Source organism: Stegastes partitus, unplaced genomic scaffold, assembly GCF_000690725.1.
Source record: "Stegastes partitus isolate 25-593 unplaced genomic scaffold, Stegastes_partitus-1.0.2 Scaffold563, whole genome shotgun sequence".
Classification (NCBI taxonomy): Eukaryota; Metazoa; Chordata; class Actinopteri; family Pomacentridae; genus Stegastes; species Stegastes partitus.
In genome coordinates this window covers 76,825-94,044 of record NW_007578294.1, presented here as the reverse complement: position 1 = coordinate 94,044, position 17,220 = coordinate 76,825, and the positions used below count along the sequence as shown (strand labels likewise).

Genomic DNA, 17,220 nt, shown 5'->3' with positions numbered 1-17,220 from the left:
AAGAGTAACCAAGGTAATTTAATTCGAAACTCACAAACCTTGCAAACCACGGTGAGGATATAAAAGGCCTAAAGGAAATAAAGTAACATCATGTTGAAATAAATGGCATTCAGCTTTTAAACTTCTCACAATATTTGTCATCCAGCGTATTTACAGACTTCACTTCTGTTACTTTCAAAAATATATATATATATTTTCACCAATATTACAGCTCCTCAACATACAGTATGTCTCCTAAACAGCACAGAGCTCAAAGAGTGTCACAGTGGAGAAACCGTCTGAACTACGTTTGCGTTGCTGGTCCGGACCAGTTATATGATGCTACCGGTTTAGGGAAATGATTTCCAGACACAACACAAAAGAGGGATGATGTGACACTTTACATGATGCATTTATTGTTTATCACTGCCTTCAAAAGGCCGAGCTGTGACAGTATCCAGCTACTGGCTGCAAGCACAGTTGCTGCTGCGTATGGTTGCTGTTATACTCCGACTCCTCTTTGCTGCTCACATTAAAGGCCCTCTCTTGTCTATAAATTAATACCAAAAACTGTGTATCAGAGTTACATATTCAGATGTTTTTCTTCCATGAAAATAACCCCTTGCTACCTTAAAATGGCCTCAATGTAACTCTACACCTTGGTGCCCTTTATAATGTGTCACTCTGTGAAGTCCATGCAGCTCAAACTCGACGCTACACAATGGCAAGTTGTAATATTAAAGTAACTCAACCGTACATGCTGTGACTGGACAGATTCTGGAAAAAAAAGCAATCCGGAAAGCTCCACCCGCCAAGCTGACAGGATTGACTCTTCAGGTATGTTACAAGTCCAGAGATCTGAATCTGTGGTTTTGAGACTCTCATCAGTACACTGTGGCACTGACTGCCATGATGTGGTCCCAGCATATAAGAAAGCACCATGTGGGATGTGGATAAGGTTAAAAAAAAGAACTCATCTTCAATGGAGAGTCTTTAATATTAGCCAAAGAAAGCCTTGTTAAGGCACACAGGAGTTGAATCTGCTGTGCTTTTGTCTTACTTATGCTAAGACTTCAACACAACCCTCAGTCAACAAACACAACTGCTACATGTAGTGAACACTACACCCACTATGAACTAATGTACCTCAGCCAGAACCTTAACAACCAAAGTAAAGCAGTGGCCACAGCTGATTACAGCAACAGTCTGCCTCAATCAGCCGTGGCAGCAGATGGTGACTGAGCTCCCCTGGTCGTCTTTATTACTGCAGCAGGGCAGACTTGTGCTTGAGCAGTCACAGCTCAGGTGGGAATGACTCTTGCTGTGGTCTCAACCAGCAGCTCTCTGATGCTTCATAATACAGCTCAGCCTCTCTACACGGATCCAGAAACTATCAAAGGTAAAGCAAAACCTTCTACAAGGGACCGCAAAAGTAATTCAGACAAATATTCACCTCTGTGAGTCTCAAAGAGCTCTGCAAAATAATGTCCACCATAACATCCAGATGTGTTCATGCATAAGGAACTGATGTACAGTAAAAAAGAAACACTCAAAGTGTGGTGAGGAATGAGAACAATTTGTTTGTGCTGGTTGTCATAGTCCTTGACAAATGGATGTTATGATTACATGTACTTCACAATGAAAAGGAAAGTAATCACCTCAATCTCAACAGTAACCATACAGCATCACGCTATAGTCTGTATTGCTAAGTTTAGTTGGTCCTTTGAAATTTTAGTAGCCACTCTGTCAATGAAGCGTTTCAGTCTAGGACTACAATGTTATTTGATTCGGCTCCAGTTTGCCTTCTTGTCTGATTCAGTTCATGTTTGAGTGGCTCTTGAGGTGCCTCCTCAGGTGGTTCAGACAGGTGTAGGTCTTGGGACAGATCTGGCAGTGGTACGGTCTCACCCCTGAGTGGTTCAGCATGTGCTGCTTCAACACACTTCCGTCTGAGAAGGCTTTCCCACACTGAGAGCACACGTAGGGCCGCTCCCCGGTATGCACACGCATGTGGACGGTCACTTTGTGTGCCATTGTAAACCCTTTACCACACACTGTGCACTTGAACGGCCTCTCTCCTGTGTGGGTGAGCCTGTGGGTTCGCATTGCACCCATCTGGGAGAAAGCCTTCCCACAGTCGGGGCAAACATGTGGCTTCTCTCCCGTGTGAACCCTGGTGTGACTCCTGAGTCCTCCTGCTGTGGAGAAGCACTGTGAGCAGTGAGTGCACTGGTAAGGTCGCTCTCCTGTGTGAGTGCGCATGTGCTGCTTCAAATCGTAGCGGTTTCTGAAGCCACGACCGCAGACCAGGCAGCTTTCTGGTCTGTCATCATTGTGCCGCAGCTCGTGATTGGCCAGACATTTTTCTGACAGGAAACACTTGCCACATTCCTGACACTGGTAGGGTTTCTCGTGGTCAACCCTCTGATGGTATTTGAGCTCACTGATGCCAGGGAAGGTCTCGTCACAGTATCTGCACCTGAAGCGATGGTTGGGGCTGTAGGGAAGCTGATGTTCGCTCATCTGATGGTTCCTCAGCAGATGAGCCATCTTGAAGGTCTTTCCGCAATGAGAACATTCGTATTTTGTCAGCAGCTGCACACACTGGTGTCTGACGCGTTCGTGCAGCGACCTGAACTGACATCCGCACTTGGTGCAAATGTGGGCAGCGTTTTTGCACTTCCTCTTCCTGTGTCCTGACAGGTGAGCCTCTGTGCGGAAGGCTTTACCGCACTGAGAGCATTTGTAAGGCTTCACCGCTGTGTGGAACCTCTGGTGTTCGAGGAACTCAAAGCGATACTTGAAGCTCCTTCCACACAGCGGACAGTTGTGGGTGACTCTTCCTCGTGGGTACACACCTTTGAGGCCCGCTTTCCTGGAGGACAGAGATGATGAGGAAGTCCGATGACCTGAGCTGCTTTTCCTGTGTTTACCTCCACTCATTAATTTTGCTGCCTCCATCTCACCAACCTCCTCGTGCCGTTGTTGATGTTTGGTCAGGCTCTTTGAGGAGATAAAGCTCTTTCCACATTGCTTACACTGATAAGGTTTATCATGATCAACTTGCTGATGATACTTCAGGTCACCAATTCCTGAAAAACCTACTCCGCAGTGGCTGCATTTGAAAAGGCGGCTTTGAACATGAGTTAACAGATGTTCCTTGAGGCTGCTAGACTTTGGAAACCTCTTTCCGCAGTGTCCGCAGTCGTAGTTGCGTCCTCGTTTTGGGCAGTGGTGTCTGAATTTGTCCAGTGAGGTTGGAAAACTGTTCCCACATTTAATACACAGATAAGCAGCATTTTTGCATTTGCGTAGCCTGTGACCTGCCAGCAGAGTGGCTGTCCTGAAAGCCCTCCCGCACTCAGAGCAGTTGTAGGGCTGCAGCCCGCTGTGGACTCTCTGGTGCTCGATGAGGACAGAGTGATGTTTGAAACACTTGTCACACTCGGGGCATTTATGTATTCCTGACTGCTGTCTCCTGCGAGGGGACGAGGGGATATCAGTTCTTTTGGGCGATTCGGGGAAGTCAGTTGAGGTGGAAGGGTTCGTCGACAGTTCTTCATCAAACATGACGATCTGAGGGACGTCGTTATTTTCATCATCACAAGCACTTGGGTGGGAAGCGATGGCCACTTCCAGAGATGGAGGGAGAGACAGAGAGGGAATCAGAAGATCATCTGACTGAAATGGAGCTGCAGGGAAAATGAGAGAGAAAAAATATGAATACATCGTCCTACGTCTTGAATATAATAATGCATTATGTTTTGAAGTACATGCAAACATACCGATGCTGCTCTTTGCCAGCTTCCCGTGGCACTGTTTACTCTGGAGAAGGAATTTAAGGTCATCTCCATTTGAGACACACTGCATGTACTCCTCTAAAACAGAGGGGGCAGCACTGATCCAGGATGCAGTCTGTAACAGATAGACATTAAAAATTTGAATTTCAAATTACAAGAGGTCCTATTCATTTCTTTATTATGTATATATATATATATATATATATATATATATATATATATATATATATAATTTTCTGTACCTGTTTGAAGTCTGGAATGGGCAGAAGCTCCTCTAGTCTTGTGAAGAATTCACAAACCAGAGTCTCCAGTGCTGTGTCAAAGTCAGGGCCGTACTCCACAGGGAACACGTTCTGTCAGATTAGAAATTAAAGACAGATTGACACCATCAGTACAGAATATTATCGTTATGCAATCAGCATTGTTATTTTCACCAGGGTCCCCACAATTTCACCATAACGGTAGCATGTGCAACCAAAAATCCAAAGGTCCAAGTAAACATTTTAATTAGTTCCACTGGTGGACCTGTTACTACCAGATCGGTCTGTGTGTCTCTGAGCAGTTGGCACTGGTAGACAAAATCACTTGGTTCCAACTTCAGTAAATCTGACATAAAAAAGCTTTATTCCCTCTTTTTAAACTAGTTTTTGGCCACACACCTCTGAGCTGCTGCACTACAGCAACAAAGGAGACACTAGAAGCTCGTCTGTGTACAGCTGGCTCGACACATCTACCAATGCATGTAGGGAATTTCAGAGACATCCGTAAATTGTTGCTTCATAAAAGAACCTGAATTACACTGTCCCCTTCTGAACTGCATGAGTCGCTGCATTCAAATAGGTCATGTGGCACTACTCACCGCCACACTAAACTCTCAAGTAGTGGAGAACACTGAGACAAGTTAAAAAATTACTAAAAAGAGCACAGAAAAAGAATAGCCGTGAATTGAAATGTCAGGAAAAGCCCTGTGGCCTCTTACTGGAGCATTTCAGCAACAGGTAGCAGAAAACCCAAGCAGTAAGGCAGAAAATATGATGATAAAATGTAAAACTCCTGATGGTGTAACCAGAGAAGAAACTCTTTCTACTGTGTTTAAGTCCCAGATCATACTTGCATCTTTATTCCTTTGTACAATCATTTACAAAATGTGTTCAGACCAGTGTGTTTGGGAAATAACAAAAAAGAACAAAACTTTAAATGTATTATTTGGTACCAAAAGATGCAGTAAAAAAAATGTGGGAGCACCCAAATGATAGGCGCTCCAGTGCAACCCATGTAAAAAGTTAAACTAGAACCCTGCTCACCCTTTGATAGGGTAAACTTTGATTTTAAAAATGATTACAGGAATTGTTTCTGCATTGTATAAAATAAACATCATCTTTACCTTGAGGAAGTGTTCTCTGCCGTCGGTGTCTTCAATGAGGCCTTGAACCAGCTTCATGAAGTTCGCCTCTGGTGCTTCAATCACTGGATCATTTGTCTGAATTACAAAACAAGACACCAATCAGGTGACTTCAGGATGATAAAATATTTAACACCCAGTTAGGTCTGCAAATGATGATTATTTTCATAAATGTTTAGTCTGCTTATTGTTTTCTTGTTTAATCAATTCAGCATTTTTTTCTCTATAAAATGTCAGAAATCATAAAATAATTCCACATCAATTCCCAAAGCCTAAGAGGATGACCTAGTTTACCTTTAAGTAAAACGAAAAAGCAGAAAATCCTAATATTTAACAAGTCAAAACCAGTTAATTTCACATTTTTGCTTAAAACAACTGGTTAAACAATAAATCCATAACCAAAATGTTTCTGTGGCATCACTCACCTCCTCGATGCAGGAAGATCGGATTCGGTTGAGGTGGGTCTCAACAGCCTTGAGATCTTCAGGGTGTTCAGAACGCAGCAGTTCCAGAGTTGTCTGGAGGAAATGCAATTTGTGATTTTAATGTTTCCCACCTACACCTTCCTCTTGGATCTCTTATACACACGACGCAGCCAAAAATTTGACTTACCCTTGCCCTCAGGCCCAGTGAGAGTAGCCTCCCCTCTCGTTTACTCATCAGTTCAGGAACCGCATCCGTTACCATGGACACAAACTCCTCCAGTTTCCCATAGTGCTTGATGTTCCTCTGGCGCACGACTTCCCACATCACTGCAGACATCAGGCGTAGCGGTGGGACCAGGAGGGCCAGCGAGGACAGGGGAACGCTGAATTCTGCAAAGAGAAATTAGACTCTGTCAAACAAACTTAACAGCGGTTTGACAAGTTTGGTGGCCCAGAGTCCACCAGTATGGTTAAATACGCTTTGTTCTGACTTTGGAGAAATGTCTCTTGTGTAGTTTGAAAGGATGGAATTAATGTTATTTATACAAATGGTTGTTCACACTACAGACTTTTTTTTACAAATTTAACACCAGGAATAATGTGCAGTGCTGATAAGAGACTGAAAGTACTTTTGCTGATCAGTATAGCATCTCACTTTAAAGTCACTGAGGACAGCAGCTTGTTCACTTTTCCACTATCCATCTCTATGATGCAGCAGCTGTACAAATATAGCACTACATGATGCCCTCACACCAAGCACCAGGTCTGTGTGCAGGCTTCAGCCCCTCATTTCATGTCTCTAGCACGAATCTCTGGGATAATCCTGTCATGCTAAAGCAAACACATCCAGTGGTTTTACGCTAAACTCTGCACACATAACAAGGAGGTGCTGAGCTGCCAATTTACTGATGACTGTTAACATTCGCAAGCGGCTAACTGTTAGCGTCTCGTTTGTCACTTTATTTTAAATTAAAATGCTTCTTCTTAACTGTCTGTTGAAAAGACCAAAGTTGTATCGCGTTTGATGATTTAAAACCCGTCTTCCATCTCAGAAAAACAGTTTTAAACACGAGTTACCGTTACTGTTTACAGCGTTAGCTTATGCTACAATGCTAGCCCCAAGGCCGCTGGTGTAGCCTGGCAAGACCGGCTTATTAGTGGGCAAAACAATTCTTGTTCCAGGGATTAGTCGAGGCCTGTTGCCGCGAATAATCCTTCGCTTTGGCTACCCAGCTAGCCGCATAAACAGCGTAAATGCACAATGTTGTCCAGCTTTACATGTTAATACATACCTATGTCGTTCATTTTGAAACTCTTTAATGACGCCGGGAGGAAAATTTAATACAACGGAATATCTTTCATAGTTTCGGTTAGCGTGCTAGCTAACCGAATACGAGGCTTCAGGCGCCAACTTCTTCCTGAAACACGTTGTTCATTATGGAGAGCGCTGGCCCAGTCAGTGTCAGTTTAAAACGGGGGCGTTCGTTTTGCTCCACGGAGCAGCCCGTGTGCCGCCGATTCTCATTCATTATACTGTCCAAATCAGACGCACCGCCCCTCTCGGACAACCGAAAACATAAATCTCAAGAGTAAACTTAATAAACAGTATTTTCCTCCAAATTATATAGATTTGTGTAGATATTAAGATAAAAGGCTTGGATATTTTATTTTTTCATTTTCTAATACTCAGATAGTATTGTAAATATTTATATTGCTTTATGATAAACTTACAAAAAAATTAATATAATAATAAATAATACAATTTTGTACTTGTTAGTGTTGACTGTTGTGCAGCAAACACCAAGTCAAATTCCTTATATGTGAAACCTACTTTTCAATGAAGCAGATTCTACTATTGGAAAACTACATTTAATAAGATGTCTGCTGCAATTTCTGCTTTACAAGAACATCTTAAAAAATGTGTATTTCTCTTAGCTGTCCAATTTATCGTTACGTGCAAAGACAGAATGCTGAAACTGTAAAATACCACTGCAGGATATGTTATGCTGGAGTACAGAGCGAAAAAAATAGGCAATAGGTGGCTGTAACTTTATGGTGGTTTATTAAATATTTAGAATATTTAACACCGACACTGGTAAATGATGTTAGCTGACAGCAGAAATAGGCACTAATTATTACAAAACAAAACTGTCTTCTTAGACATCATTTTAACATACATTTCTTAGAGAACAAAAAAATGTCACATGTAGATGTCAGGTCCAAAAAATGCACTTAAATTTGAGAGTTTACAAAGAAAACACATCTGACAAAGCAGAGGGGTGTACGACGGAGCAGGTTCAAGATAACCAGGTTTTCTTTTGCCTTAGCTGGCTTGACAAAACCTAAAATTCAAATCAAAGACAATAAATATCATGATGACAGTTGTCAACTTTCTTCATTTACCCGGGCTTTCTTCACTAGGCACTTCAATAAAAAGGTCTGTTTGATGCTTTATTGATTTTTCTTCCTCAAAAAAATACCGGTTGCGTGCTGCCTTCTTTAGTCATGAGGAACAAGTTGGCGTTACAGCTCAACAGGTTTGCAGATATAACATATTCCCTCAGCTGACAATCTGCATTACTAATAGAGAATATGTTCAGGAAAATATGTGGTGAAAGAGTGGTGCTGCATACAGCTGATTTAAAACCCAAACTCTGAAGAGAACCTCCTTCACAGCAGGTTTGCCGTGCAGCATCAGTTCCATGGAGGTTAAAAGAGAGCCACTATCATGACATCGAAAACTCATCGTAGTACACCCCTCAGGAGAAGAAATGTGTCAGGAAAATAACAATTTCTGCAACGTAGTCCTTACAAGAGAGGGTAAGTGTGAAACCGATTACACAGAGCACAAAGCCAACACCACAGTCAGCACAGGCTAGCTGCATAAATACAATACTCATGTGAAAAGTGAGGAATCAGAGAGTGTCGGTTTGGACCACGCTGTGGGTTTTTAAATGTCTCTTCAGGTGATTGAGGCAGGTGTAAGCCTTCGCACACAGCTGACAAGCGTAGGGTCGAACCCCTGTGTGGTTCATGGTGTGTTTTTTCAGTTCACTGCCCCGCGAAAAGCCTTTCCCACATTCTGAGCACACATAAGGCCGTTCCCCGGTGTGAACACGCATGTGAAGTGTCAGTTTGCTCGCCATGGTGAATCCCCTCCCACACACGGAGCACTTGTACGGCTTTTCCCCCGTGTGGGTGCGTCGGTGTATCTGCAGCTCGCCGGCTGAGATGAACGCCTTGCCGCAGTCGGAGCACAGATACGGTTTCTCCCCCGTATGAGTTCTTATGTGTATGTTTAGATTTCCTGACACAGAGAAGCGCTTCCCGCAGTACGTACACTGAAACGGCCTCTCGCCCGTGTGGCTGCGCATGTGAAGGTTCAGGTCGTGTTTGTTCTTAAAGGCTTTGCCGCAACGTACGCAAATCTGAGTTTTCTGCTGTCTGTGGCGAAGCTCGTGAGCTGTCAGAGAGCCGGTGGTGGCGAAAAATTTCCCGCACTGCTTGCACTGGTTGGACAGCTCCAGAGGATGAACCTTCTGATGGGTTCTGAGCTCACTCATACTGGGATAAACCTCCCCGCACTGTCTGCATGTGAAAACACGGATCTGGTTGTGAGTCTGCTCATGTTTGCCCAGCAGGTACATTTTTTTAAAGCTTTTTCCGCACTGAGAACAGTCAAACCTTTGGAGAATCTGAACACACTGGTGCCTAAATTTGTCCTGCATACACTGAAAGCTTTTCCCACATTTGATGCAAACATAAGCTGCCTTTGAGCACTGTGTCCGCCTGTGGGACGACAGATCGGAGGTCCTCCTGAAGGCTTTTCCACACTGAGAGCACTTGTAAGGGTTTTCTCCAGTGTGCAGCCGCTGATGCTCCAGGAGTTCGTAACGGTAGATGTAGCACTTCCCACACTGACTGCATTTGTGTGCAACTCTCTGTCTAGGAAGTCCAATAATAGGACCAGACGTTACAGGACTCTCTGCAGATGTAGAGGGAGTCTGGGAGGCGGCTGTTCCTCCCTCATCGTGCTCCTCCACAACGTGAACATCAGGAACGCTGTCAGTGGTTTTCTCTCCTGTCGTTTGTTCTGCGTCGCTGCTGTTCAGAATGTCTGACTCATTGTCAGGCGGCCATCTTGTATCCTGTAAGTCGAAATCTCCATCGTGTTGAAGAGCAGGCACCTCAGAGCTTCTTTGGTTGTCACATGATTGTGTGTTAGATTCAGCATCTTTGGCAACATCTTTCTCACTCAGTGAAGCAGGGAGAGATAATGACGAGAAAAGCCGCTGCTCTGACGGGGACGGTACTGTTAAAAAAAAATAAGTGAGAGAATTTCAATTTCAATTTTTGTTCATTTAAGATTGTTACCTTCCTGCTTCAAACACAAACTATATGTATGCATTGATGCTGCAATGACTTTTTAAGACCTTGATGTCACTTTATTGTATTTACATTTTGTACTGGGGAGGGTCTGAAGTATATTTATTATTGAGGTTAACTTTTCTGGAGGCCTGTAGGATCTATTTAGTTACTATTATTATTATTATTTACACCCTAACAGAAAAGAGGTACATTTTATCTTCTTTTTTTTTTTCCAGAGCGATGTATTGTTTGCCCACTATTTATGCAACCTGCAAGATTTTACGGGCGTTTATATTTGTTCAGGAGTGCAGTTTAGTCCTTCATGCCTTTAAACATTCATTCAATCGTCACCTCGCTGTTCAATGGAAACAGATTTAGTGTACATTTATGATTGCTTCTGTATGTGAGTGTTTCAGTTTTCCATTTATCTGTGAGATGTTGGAAATTGACATACAGTAAAACTATGGTGGGCATTCAAGCCCCCCTATAGAACGTGGAGGATGTGATTAGTTGCAGATTTACAGCCACTTCCTACTTAAGATGGCCTCTATTTGTCCCAAATCATTTGGCTGATTTAAGCACTCAGAAACATTGTGAATAATTGCATTTTTGCATGTTAGTGCGTGGGAGTGTGTCTGAATCAGTAATGTATCTGCAGCAACAATGTTCAGTTGTTTGATAGTCATTTACAATAATTACGTCTTTAAAAACAGGAAATTTTCACATTTGATCACTTTAAAAATCACTCACTGTGATTCTTAATGCAACAATACACACATAAACAGACTTACCGCTGGAGTCCATTTTGGCCATTGTACCGCGGCACGCCTTGTGTCTGAGCAACACTTTGAGGTCATCAGCTTTGGTTACAGACTGCATGCACTCCTCTAGCACAGAGGATGTTTCACTGATCCACACTGCAGCCTGTATCAAACAAATATACCTATTTTAATGCACTAGTACCAGTCTATTGATTTCTGTAACTGTACTGCAAATAGCTATGTGTACAGAAACAAACTGTGGCGTCTCTACCTGCTTAAAGTCGGGTATAAGCAGCAGCTCTTCCAGTTTGGTGAAGAACTCACAAACCAGTGTTTCCAGTGCTGTGTCAAAATCTGGTCCGTACTCCACAGGAAACACATTCTGTCAGGTAAAAGATTCAACAAGTGGAAGCCCCATTATACTGCATTGTTGGTTGGTTAAACAAACACGTTGCAGCTTTTTATGTGTAACTGTAAGACAAAAGCAGAGACACACGTTGAGGAAGTGTTCTCTCCCCTTTGAGTCTTCCAGGAGTCTTTGAACGAGCCTGACGAAGTTGGCTTCGAGGTCACCATTTCTTGGATGAACCTGCCGAGGTAAATACACACATCTAAGATGAGCAAAACGCTTTTAATCCAAAGGTTTTCAGTGTTCACAAACCTAAAGTCTCACACACCTGTCTTGAGCTAGTTTGCAGCAGGCTGTCCAAGTGCGTTTTAATGCCACAGAGATCCTCAGAACTTAACATCTGTAGCATCATCTGGAAAAGCCATTAAGCACAGATGGTTAAGAAAAGCAAAAAATCCCTCTGTGGATCTCAATGAGTACCTGAAAACAATAAAATCCAGCTGCCAGCTCCTTCTCATTTATTGCTACTGTCTGCCTACATTCTGAAATGAAATGGAAGAAATGGGAAAAAAATACTAAAATGACTTACAATAAATCTAACTGCACTAATTGTACTTTTTAAAAATCTACATATATGACACTAAATGCTCTGTCATCTTTACTTTAAGTGTGTATTTGCAGAAATTTAGGTTAGAGTCAGTCAAGAAACAGCTGGATTAGTAAACTCAATCCTGCTAAGATTATAAAAACAGCAATTCTACTATCAAATATTCACTATAAAGTTTTCACACAACAAACAATACTTTTTAAACCAATATCTGCTGAAAACTAATAAACAGTATGTTGGTTTATGGCATGTCTGAGTGTCTTACCTTTGCTTTTAAGCCCAGTGACAGCAGGCTTATCTGTCTCTCTGTCAAGATGTCAGGAATGGCTTCAGCGACTAAACACACAAACTCCTCCACTTTCCCATAATGCTTTATGTTTCTCAGACGAACCACCTTCCACATCACGGCCGACATAACCCGCAAAGGTGGAACCAGGAGCCTCAGCGATGACAGGGGCAGGGGACCCTCTGCAAGGGTGAAAGCAATACACTGATCCAGTCACAGGAAGCTTTACTCAAACACAAGATTGATAAAGCATCAATAACAAAATTTCTACGACTCTATCAGAAAGCTGGAGTGAGAAAACAACTGATAAAAACAAGAGGCCATTTGAGTGGAGGTGGAAGGAATCGACCACTTATCTGCCGGACCAATTATCTGATTCAATAGTTAGCAATTTTCCAGTTATAGTTTTCCATCCTGATTCCTGACAAAATAAACTGCCTCTATCTGTAATCACTACTTTCTGGGTAATCAGTCCTTCCCCACAGCATCGGATTCATTACAGTCCATCTGTAACAGTGATATCAACACTAAAGGATCCATCCATCCATTATCTATACACTGCTTAATCCTCACTAGGGAATGATGCTTTGTCCATCCATCCATCCATCCATCCATCCATCCATTATCTATACACTGCTTAATCCTCACTAGGGTCGCTCAGCTGACTCAGGGTGAAGGCAGGGGACACCTGGACAGGTCACCAGTCTATCACAGGGCTACACTTAGAGACAGACAACCAAGCACACTCACATTCACACCTACGGACAATTTAGAATCACCAATTAACCTCAACATGTTTCTGGACTGTGGGAGGAAGCCGGAGAACCCGGAGAGAACCCACACTACACGGGGAGAACATGTAAACTCCACGCAGAAAGATCTGAGGCGTCCTAACTGGGGTGTGAACCGGGGATCTTCCAGCTGTGAGGCAACTGTGCTAACCACCGAGCCACCGTGCAGCCCACACTAAAGGAAAAATGTTGAAAAATTCACTTTTAATTAAACATATGTCAGACATAAACAAACATTCCAACATAGTCTTGGATGATTGTCTAAATTTCGACACTGAGATATACATTTTTACTACAAATAAATCCATATTTGGCCTGCTTGATTACTAATACCTAGTACTTCTATTACTTCTGAAGAAAAAAAATAAGCACATTGGTCAACATCCCAGAGTGTGGATTACACCAACAAAATGCCAGTATTGTGTGACTTGTTCATCTCTGAGACATGGTGTCAGACAGCAGTCAGATTAGCCACAACACAGACTGCATTCATTCATTAGCTTTAATTGAGTGTGCAGATAGTTTGTGATGTGAGCGTTTCCGCCACCTGTTGAAAGCTATTCTATTCTCCTATGTAACTGGAAAAGTGTCATTTTGCTCCCTTTAAAATTTTGTTTCTCTGGTTAAATGTGTTGTCTTTAACATAAACACAAATTGGCTATGGTGGTAGAGATGCACAACAAGAACTTGGTGCTTCACAACATCACGGACGCGCAAAACTTCAGTCTTCTGTTTGTTATTGGTAATAAATCGTGCAAACATAACATAAACTGCCATTTCTTTTCACTCCCTACGTTACAGTTGAGTAAAAAAAAACATCGCTAGCAGGACTGGTGACAGCTGCCAGATTGATGAGTGACAGCGAGGAAGTTAGCAGACAAGCTAACAGCATCAAAACAAACCGACATGAGCCCATTAAAAAAATAAAACGTTACCCATTTTATTCCCCCGAAGAACTACAATAGTTGGCTGGACACTGAGGAATGTCTCCTAGTTATAAATATCCTCCTCCTATAGCGACCAGCTGTCAAAACGAGCTTTTAATTCAACACCTGACTGCTTGTGTCTCGCTGTCAAATGCACCTGAGAGACACTTCCGGTTTCTTCTTCTTCGTGGTTTATATTTAAGTTGTTTCTGCTCGACCGCCGCCCGCCGACCGTCTGCTGCAAACACCTCATCTACAGCAAACACACAGATCTAATGTTTCTTTTCACAAATCTCACTCGAGTTTATCACTTTTATGTAATTTCCAATTATCAAATAAAAAGCAACACAACCATGTAGCAATAAACTATAGAAAACATGTTGAGAGAGGAAGTATTCTAATTTTATGCAGCTGTAAAGGGCTACTTGTTGTTCTTACTCGCAAACTGACAAAAATGTGGTTTCTATTTGTACATTATCACCGGATTTTGGTTGATTCCAACTTTAAACAAAGTTAAAGAGAGAGTGAAAGGACAATGATAAAGAAATGTATAATAGTAGAAAATAGTAGAAAATTTAAAGACACATTCTGGTAACAGGGCTGCACGGTGGAGCAGTGGTTAGCACTGTTGCCTCGCAGCTAGAAGGTCGCTGGTTTGTGTCCCGGTGAGGACACCTGGGATCTTTCTGCGTGGAGTTTGTGGGTTCTCTCCGGGTTCTCCGGCTTCCTCCCACACAGTCCAAAAACATGTTGAGGTTAATTGGTGATTCTAAATTGTCCGTAGGTGTGAATATGAGTGTGCTTGGTTGTCTGTCTCTAAGTGTAGAGAGTGTAGCCTAAGTGGTGACCTGTCCAGGTGAACCTGCCTTCACCCTGAGTCAGCTGGGATAGACTCCAGCCCCCCACGACCCTAGTGAGGATTAAGCGGTGTATAGATAATGGATGGATGGATGGATTCTGGTAACATAGAAGAATCACACTATGGGACCACAGTGAGGGGCCAATCAGGTCAGTCCGTTTTCAATTTAGGACTCCTGTCAATTTTCTGCATTTTTAATTGACAGCAAATTTAATATTTAATAAATATATTTCTATTAGGATTTTATGCAGACGTACTGTACTAAATATCTGTGTGACACTGTGTCAAACTGACACATAGTGAATTTACAAGGAGCAAAAGAGGAGGTGAAATCATAAAGAGACAGTATGTAAACACATAAATATGCCTCTAAATTCTTTAACATATGCTCTCTAATTAACCATAAATATTACATGTTGCTATTTTCTGTGTTTCCTTCGACGCCCAGATTTACTTTCTATCCAGAGAACCAGACGCCATCAGTTCCTCAAGCCGATCTGTAGTTGCATGGATCTCCTGGTGGTGGCAGTGAAGGATATGAAACTGCAACGACCGCGTTTGTCAGGAACAGCAGATCCATGGGAGAAGTAATTAGATGGTGCCTCATCAGGCCATCTGCACACACAGCCACCATGCCCAAGTAAATCCCTTGTACCTAAAAAGGCTATTTCCTCCTCTACTTTTTTCTTTTTGTTTTTTTTAGTTTCAGCCCTTTAAGTAAAGCCAACCTCAGCTTTTACAGCTTTTACTTTGACATCATCAACAGTCAACAAGCAGGTCAGCAGTAACAACTTGCAACCGTAGCTGGGGCACAGACTAACTTTAAATGTGAATTTCAATGTCAAATTTCTTAAAACCAAGAGAAAATAAATTTCAAAAAAATCTGCATTAATTCTAAACTACAAAAGGCCACATCTGCCAGGAAAAATGAAAAATAAAAAAAAAACTCTCCTAAGACGTGAAAATTATAAGATCAGAAGGTCAGGTTTTGAAATACTGAAGCAAAAATTGATTGTGAAACGTCACAATGATGGAACGGATACGGCAAGACTGATGACAAACTAAAAATAAAGTGATCCACAGTTGCTGCAGAAGGAGAAGAGTGAGCTACAGTACCACTAATCAGAACCCTTTAAATGACCCCGCTGACGGTGCACTATTTGAATAATCTGCCGCTGAAAACAAATGAGCAAGTGCTTCAGACTTGGTGAGAAAACAGTGAGAAGGACGCAACATAAAATCAGCCTCTAATGTTGACAAAAGGGGCTGCAAGGTGGCTCGGTGGTTAGCACTGTCGCCTCACAGCTAGAAGTTCACGTGAAAATCTCTACACGGTAGTTTGTTTGTTTTCTTGGGTTTCCTTTATTTTTAAACTGACAGCTCCACATAGTGAGGTTTAACTTTTTGTTGTTCAGGAATCTTTATTCTCCACCGAGTAAAGAACAAACCAAAGGGAAACACGGGAACATTTCTTGGCTCCGCTCTTGTAAATGCTGAACTTTTAAAGGACCAGCCCTCCTTCCAGCCGATTGATTACCAAATGAAAACAGCATGAAACTGGAAAAAAATGGCTGCAAGGTGGCTCGGTGGTTAGCACCGTTGCCTCGCAGCAGGAAGTCGCTGGTTTGCGTCCCAGTAAGGACACCTGGGATCTGTCTGCGTGGAGTTTGCATGTTCTCCCCGTGCTCCCCGGTTCTCTCCGGGTTCTCCGGCTTCCTCCCACACAGTCCAGAAACAATCAGAGTTAATCAAAAGCTAATCAGAGTTTCCACTGTCCTGAGGTGCCCTAATAAATAAATGCCAATTTAAATCAAAATTATAAGACACTGAGGCAAAATGATGAAGTGTAAAGTCGCTATTTTGGCTTCTGAAATTTAATTCTTAAATTTAATTGGTTTTTAATGACTTGAATTAAAATAAAAAGTATTATTTTTAAGGAGATACAAAAGTTTTGACTCATTTTGGCTGAGTGACTACTTTTAACGATTATTTTATTCATAATTTTTTTATGGTTTTTTTTTTCTTAGCAAAAATAAGCTTCCATAAAAACCACTGAAACAAACTCAAGAAAAAGTCTGATTTATCAAAAACATAACAAGTTGAGATAAACTCTTCATATATGAACATTTTTGGGAAAACCAAAGCTGCACATCCAGGATGGACTTTTATCAGCTCGTACATCATGTGATAAGTGTGATGGACGGATTTAAAAACACAGAAACTATCATGTTGAAAAATGAATTAGATCCCCGCTGACCCGACAGACTGATGATGATGATGATGGGACACAATGTGACTCATGACATTCATTTTACTTAATGTTATCTGAATATATGGCACACATTTAACATGCAATTCATCAAATGTATTACAGTTTAGCATGTTCACATTATACGCGGTCCGTTCCTAATGCACTGGCATTGCTGAGTTTCACTGGTGCCGTTTTGTAATTAGACATAGTGCCTTTTTAATCTTTTTAAAAATGTTTTCTCTCCCTGATGAAGCCGTAATCTCCACCACATGTCCAAATGCTTAAAAATCAGATCAATTACCAAGTCACATTCAGTCAAGTTACATTTTTTCTGGCACTTGGCGCACAAACCCAAATTAATTTCAGAGCAAGCATCTGCCTTTTATGGGGATGGACGGCTGAAGTTTGGTGTGTGT

The 17,220-nt window shown here is 42.0% G+C and overlaps 1 protein-coding gene across 1 annotated transcript; it reads right to left on the bottom strand.

Annotated features, from left to right (window-relative positions):
* LOC103362241 (uncharacterized) lies at positions 1-13,841 on the bottom strand. Its single transcript, XM_008288542.1, has 14 exons — positions 13,704-13,841; positions 11,957-12,159; positions 11,413-11,496; positions 11,232-11,324; positions 11,007-11,117; positions 10,766-10,898; positions 8,525-9,918; positions 6,899-6,920; positions 5,794-5,996; positions 5,607-5,699; positions 5,164-5,259; positions 4,022-4,132; positions 3,765-3,894; positions 1-3,671 (listed from the first exon to the last, which is right to left on the bottom strand). Exons 1-14 carry the CDS (start codon positions 13,705-13,707, stop codon positions 1,795-1,797), a joined length of 4,554 nt encoding a protein of 1,517 aa, XP_008286764.1. The 5' UTR covers positions 13,708-13,841; the 3' UTR covers positions 1-1,794.
* Positions 13,842-17,220: the final 3,379 nt, after the last annotated feature.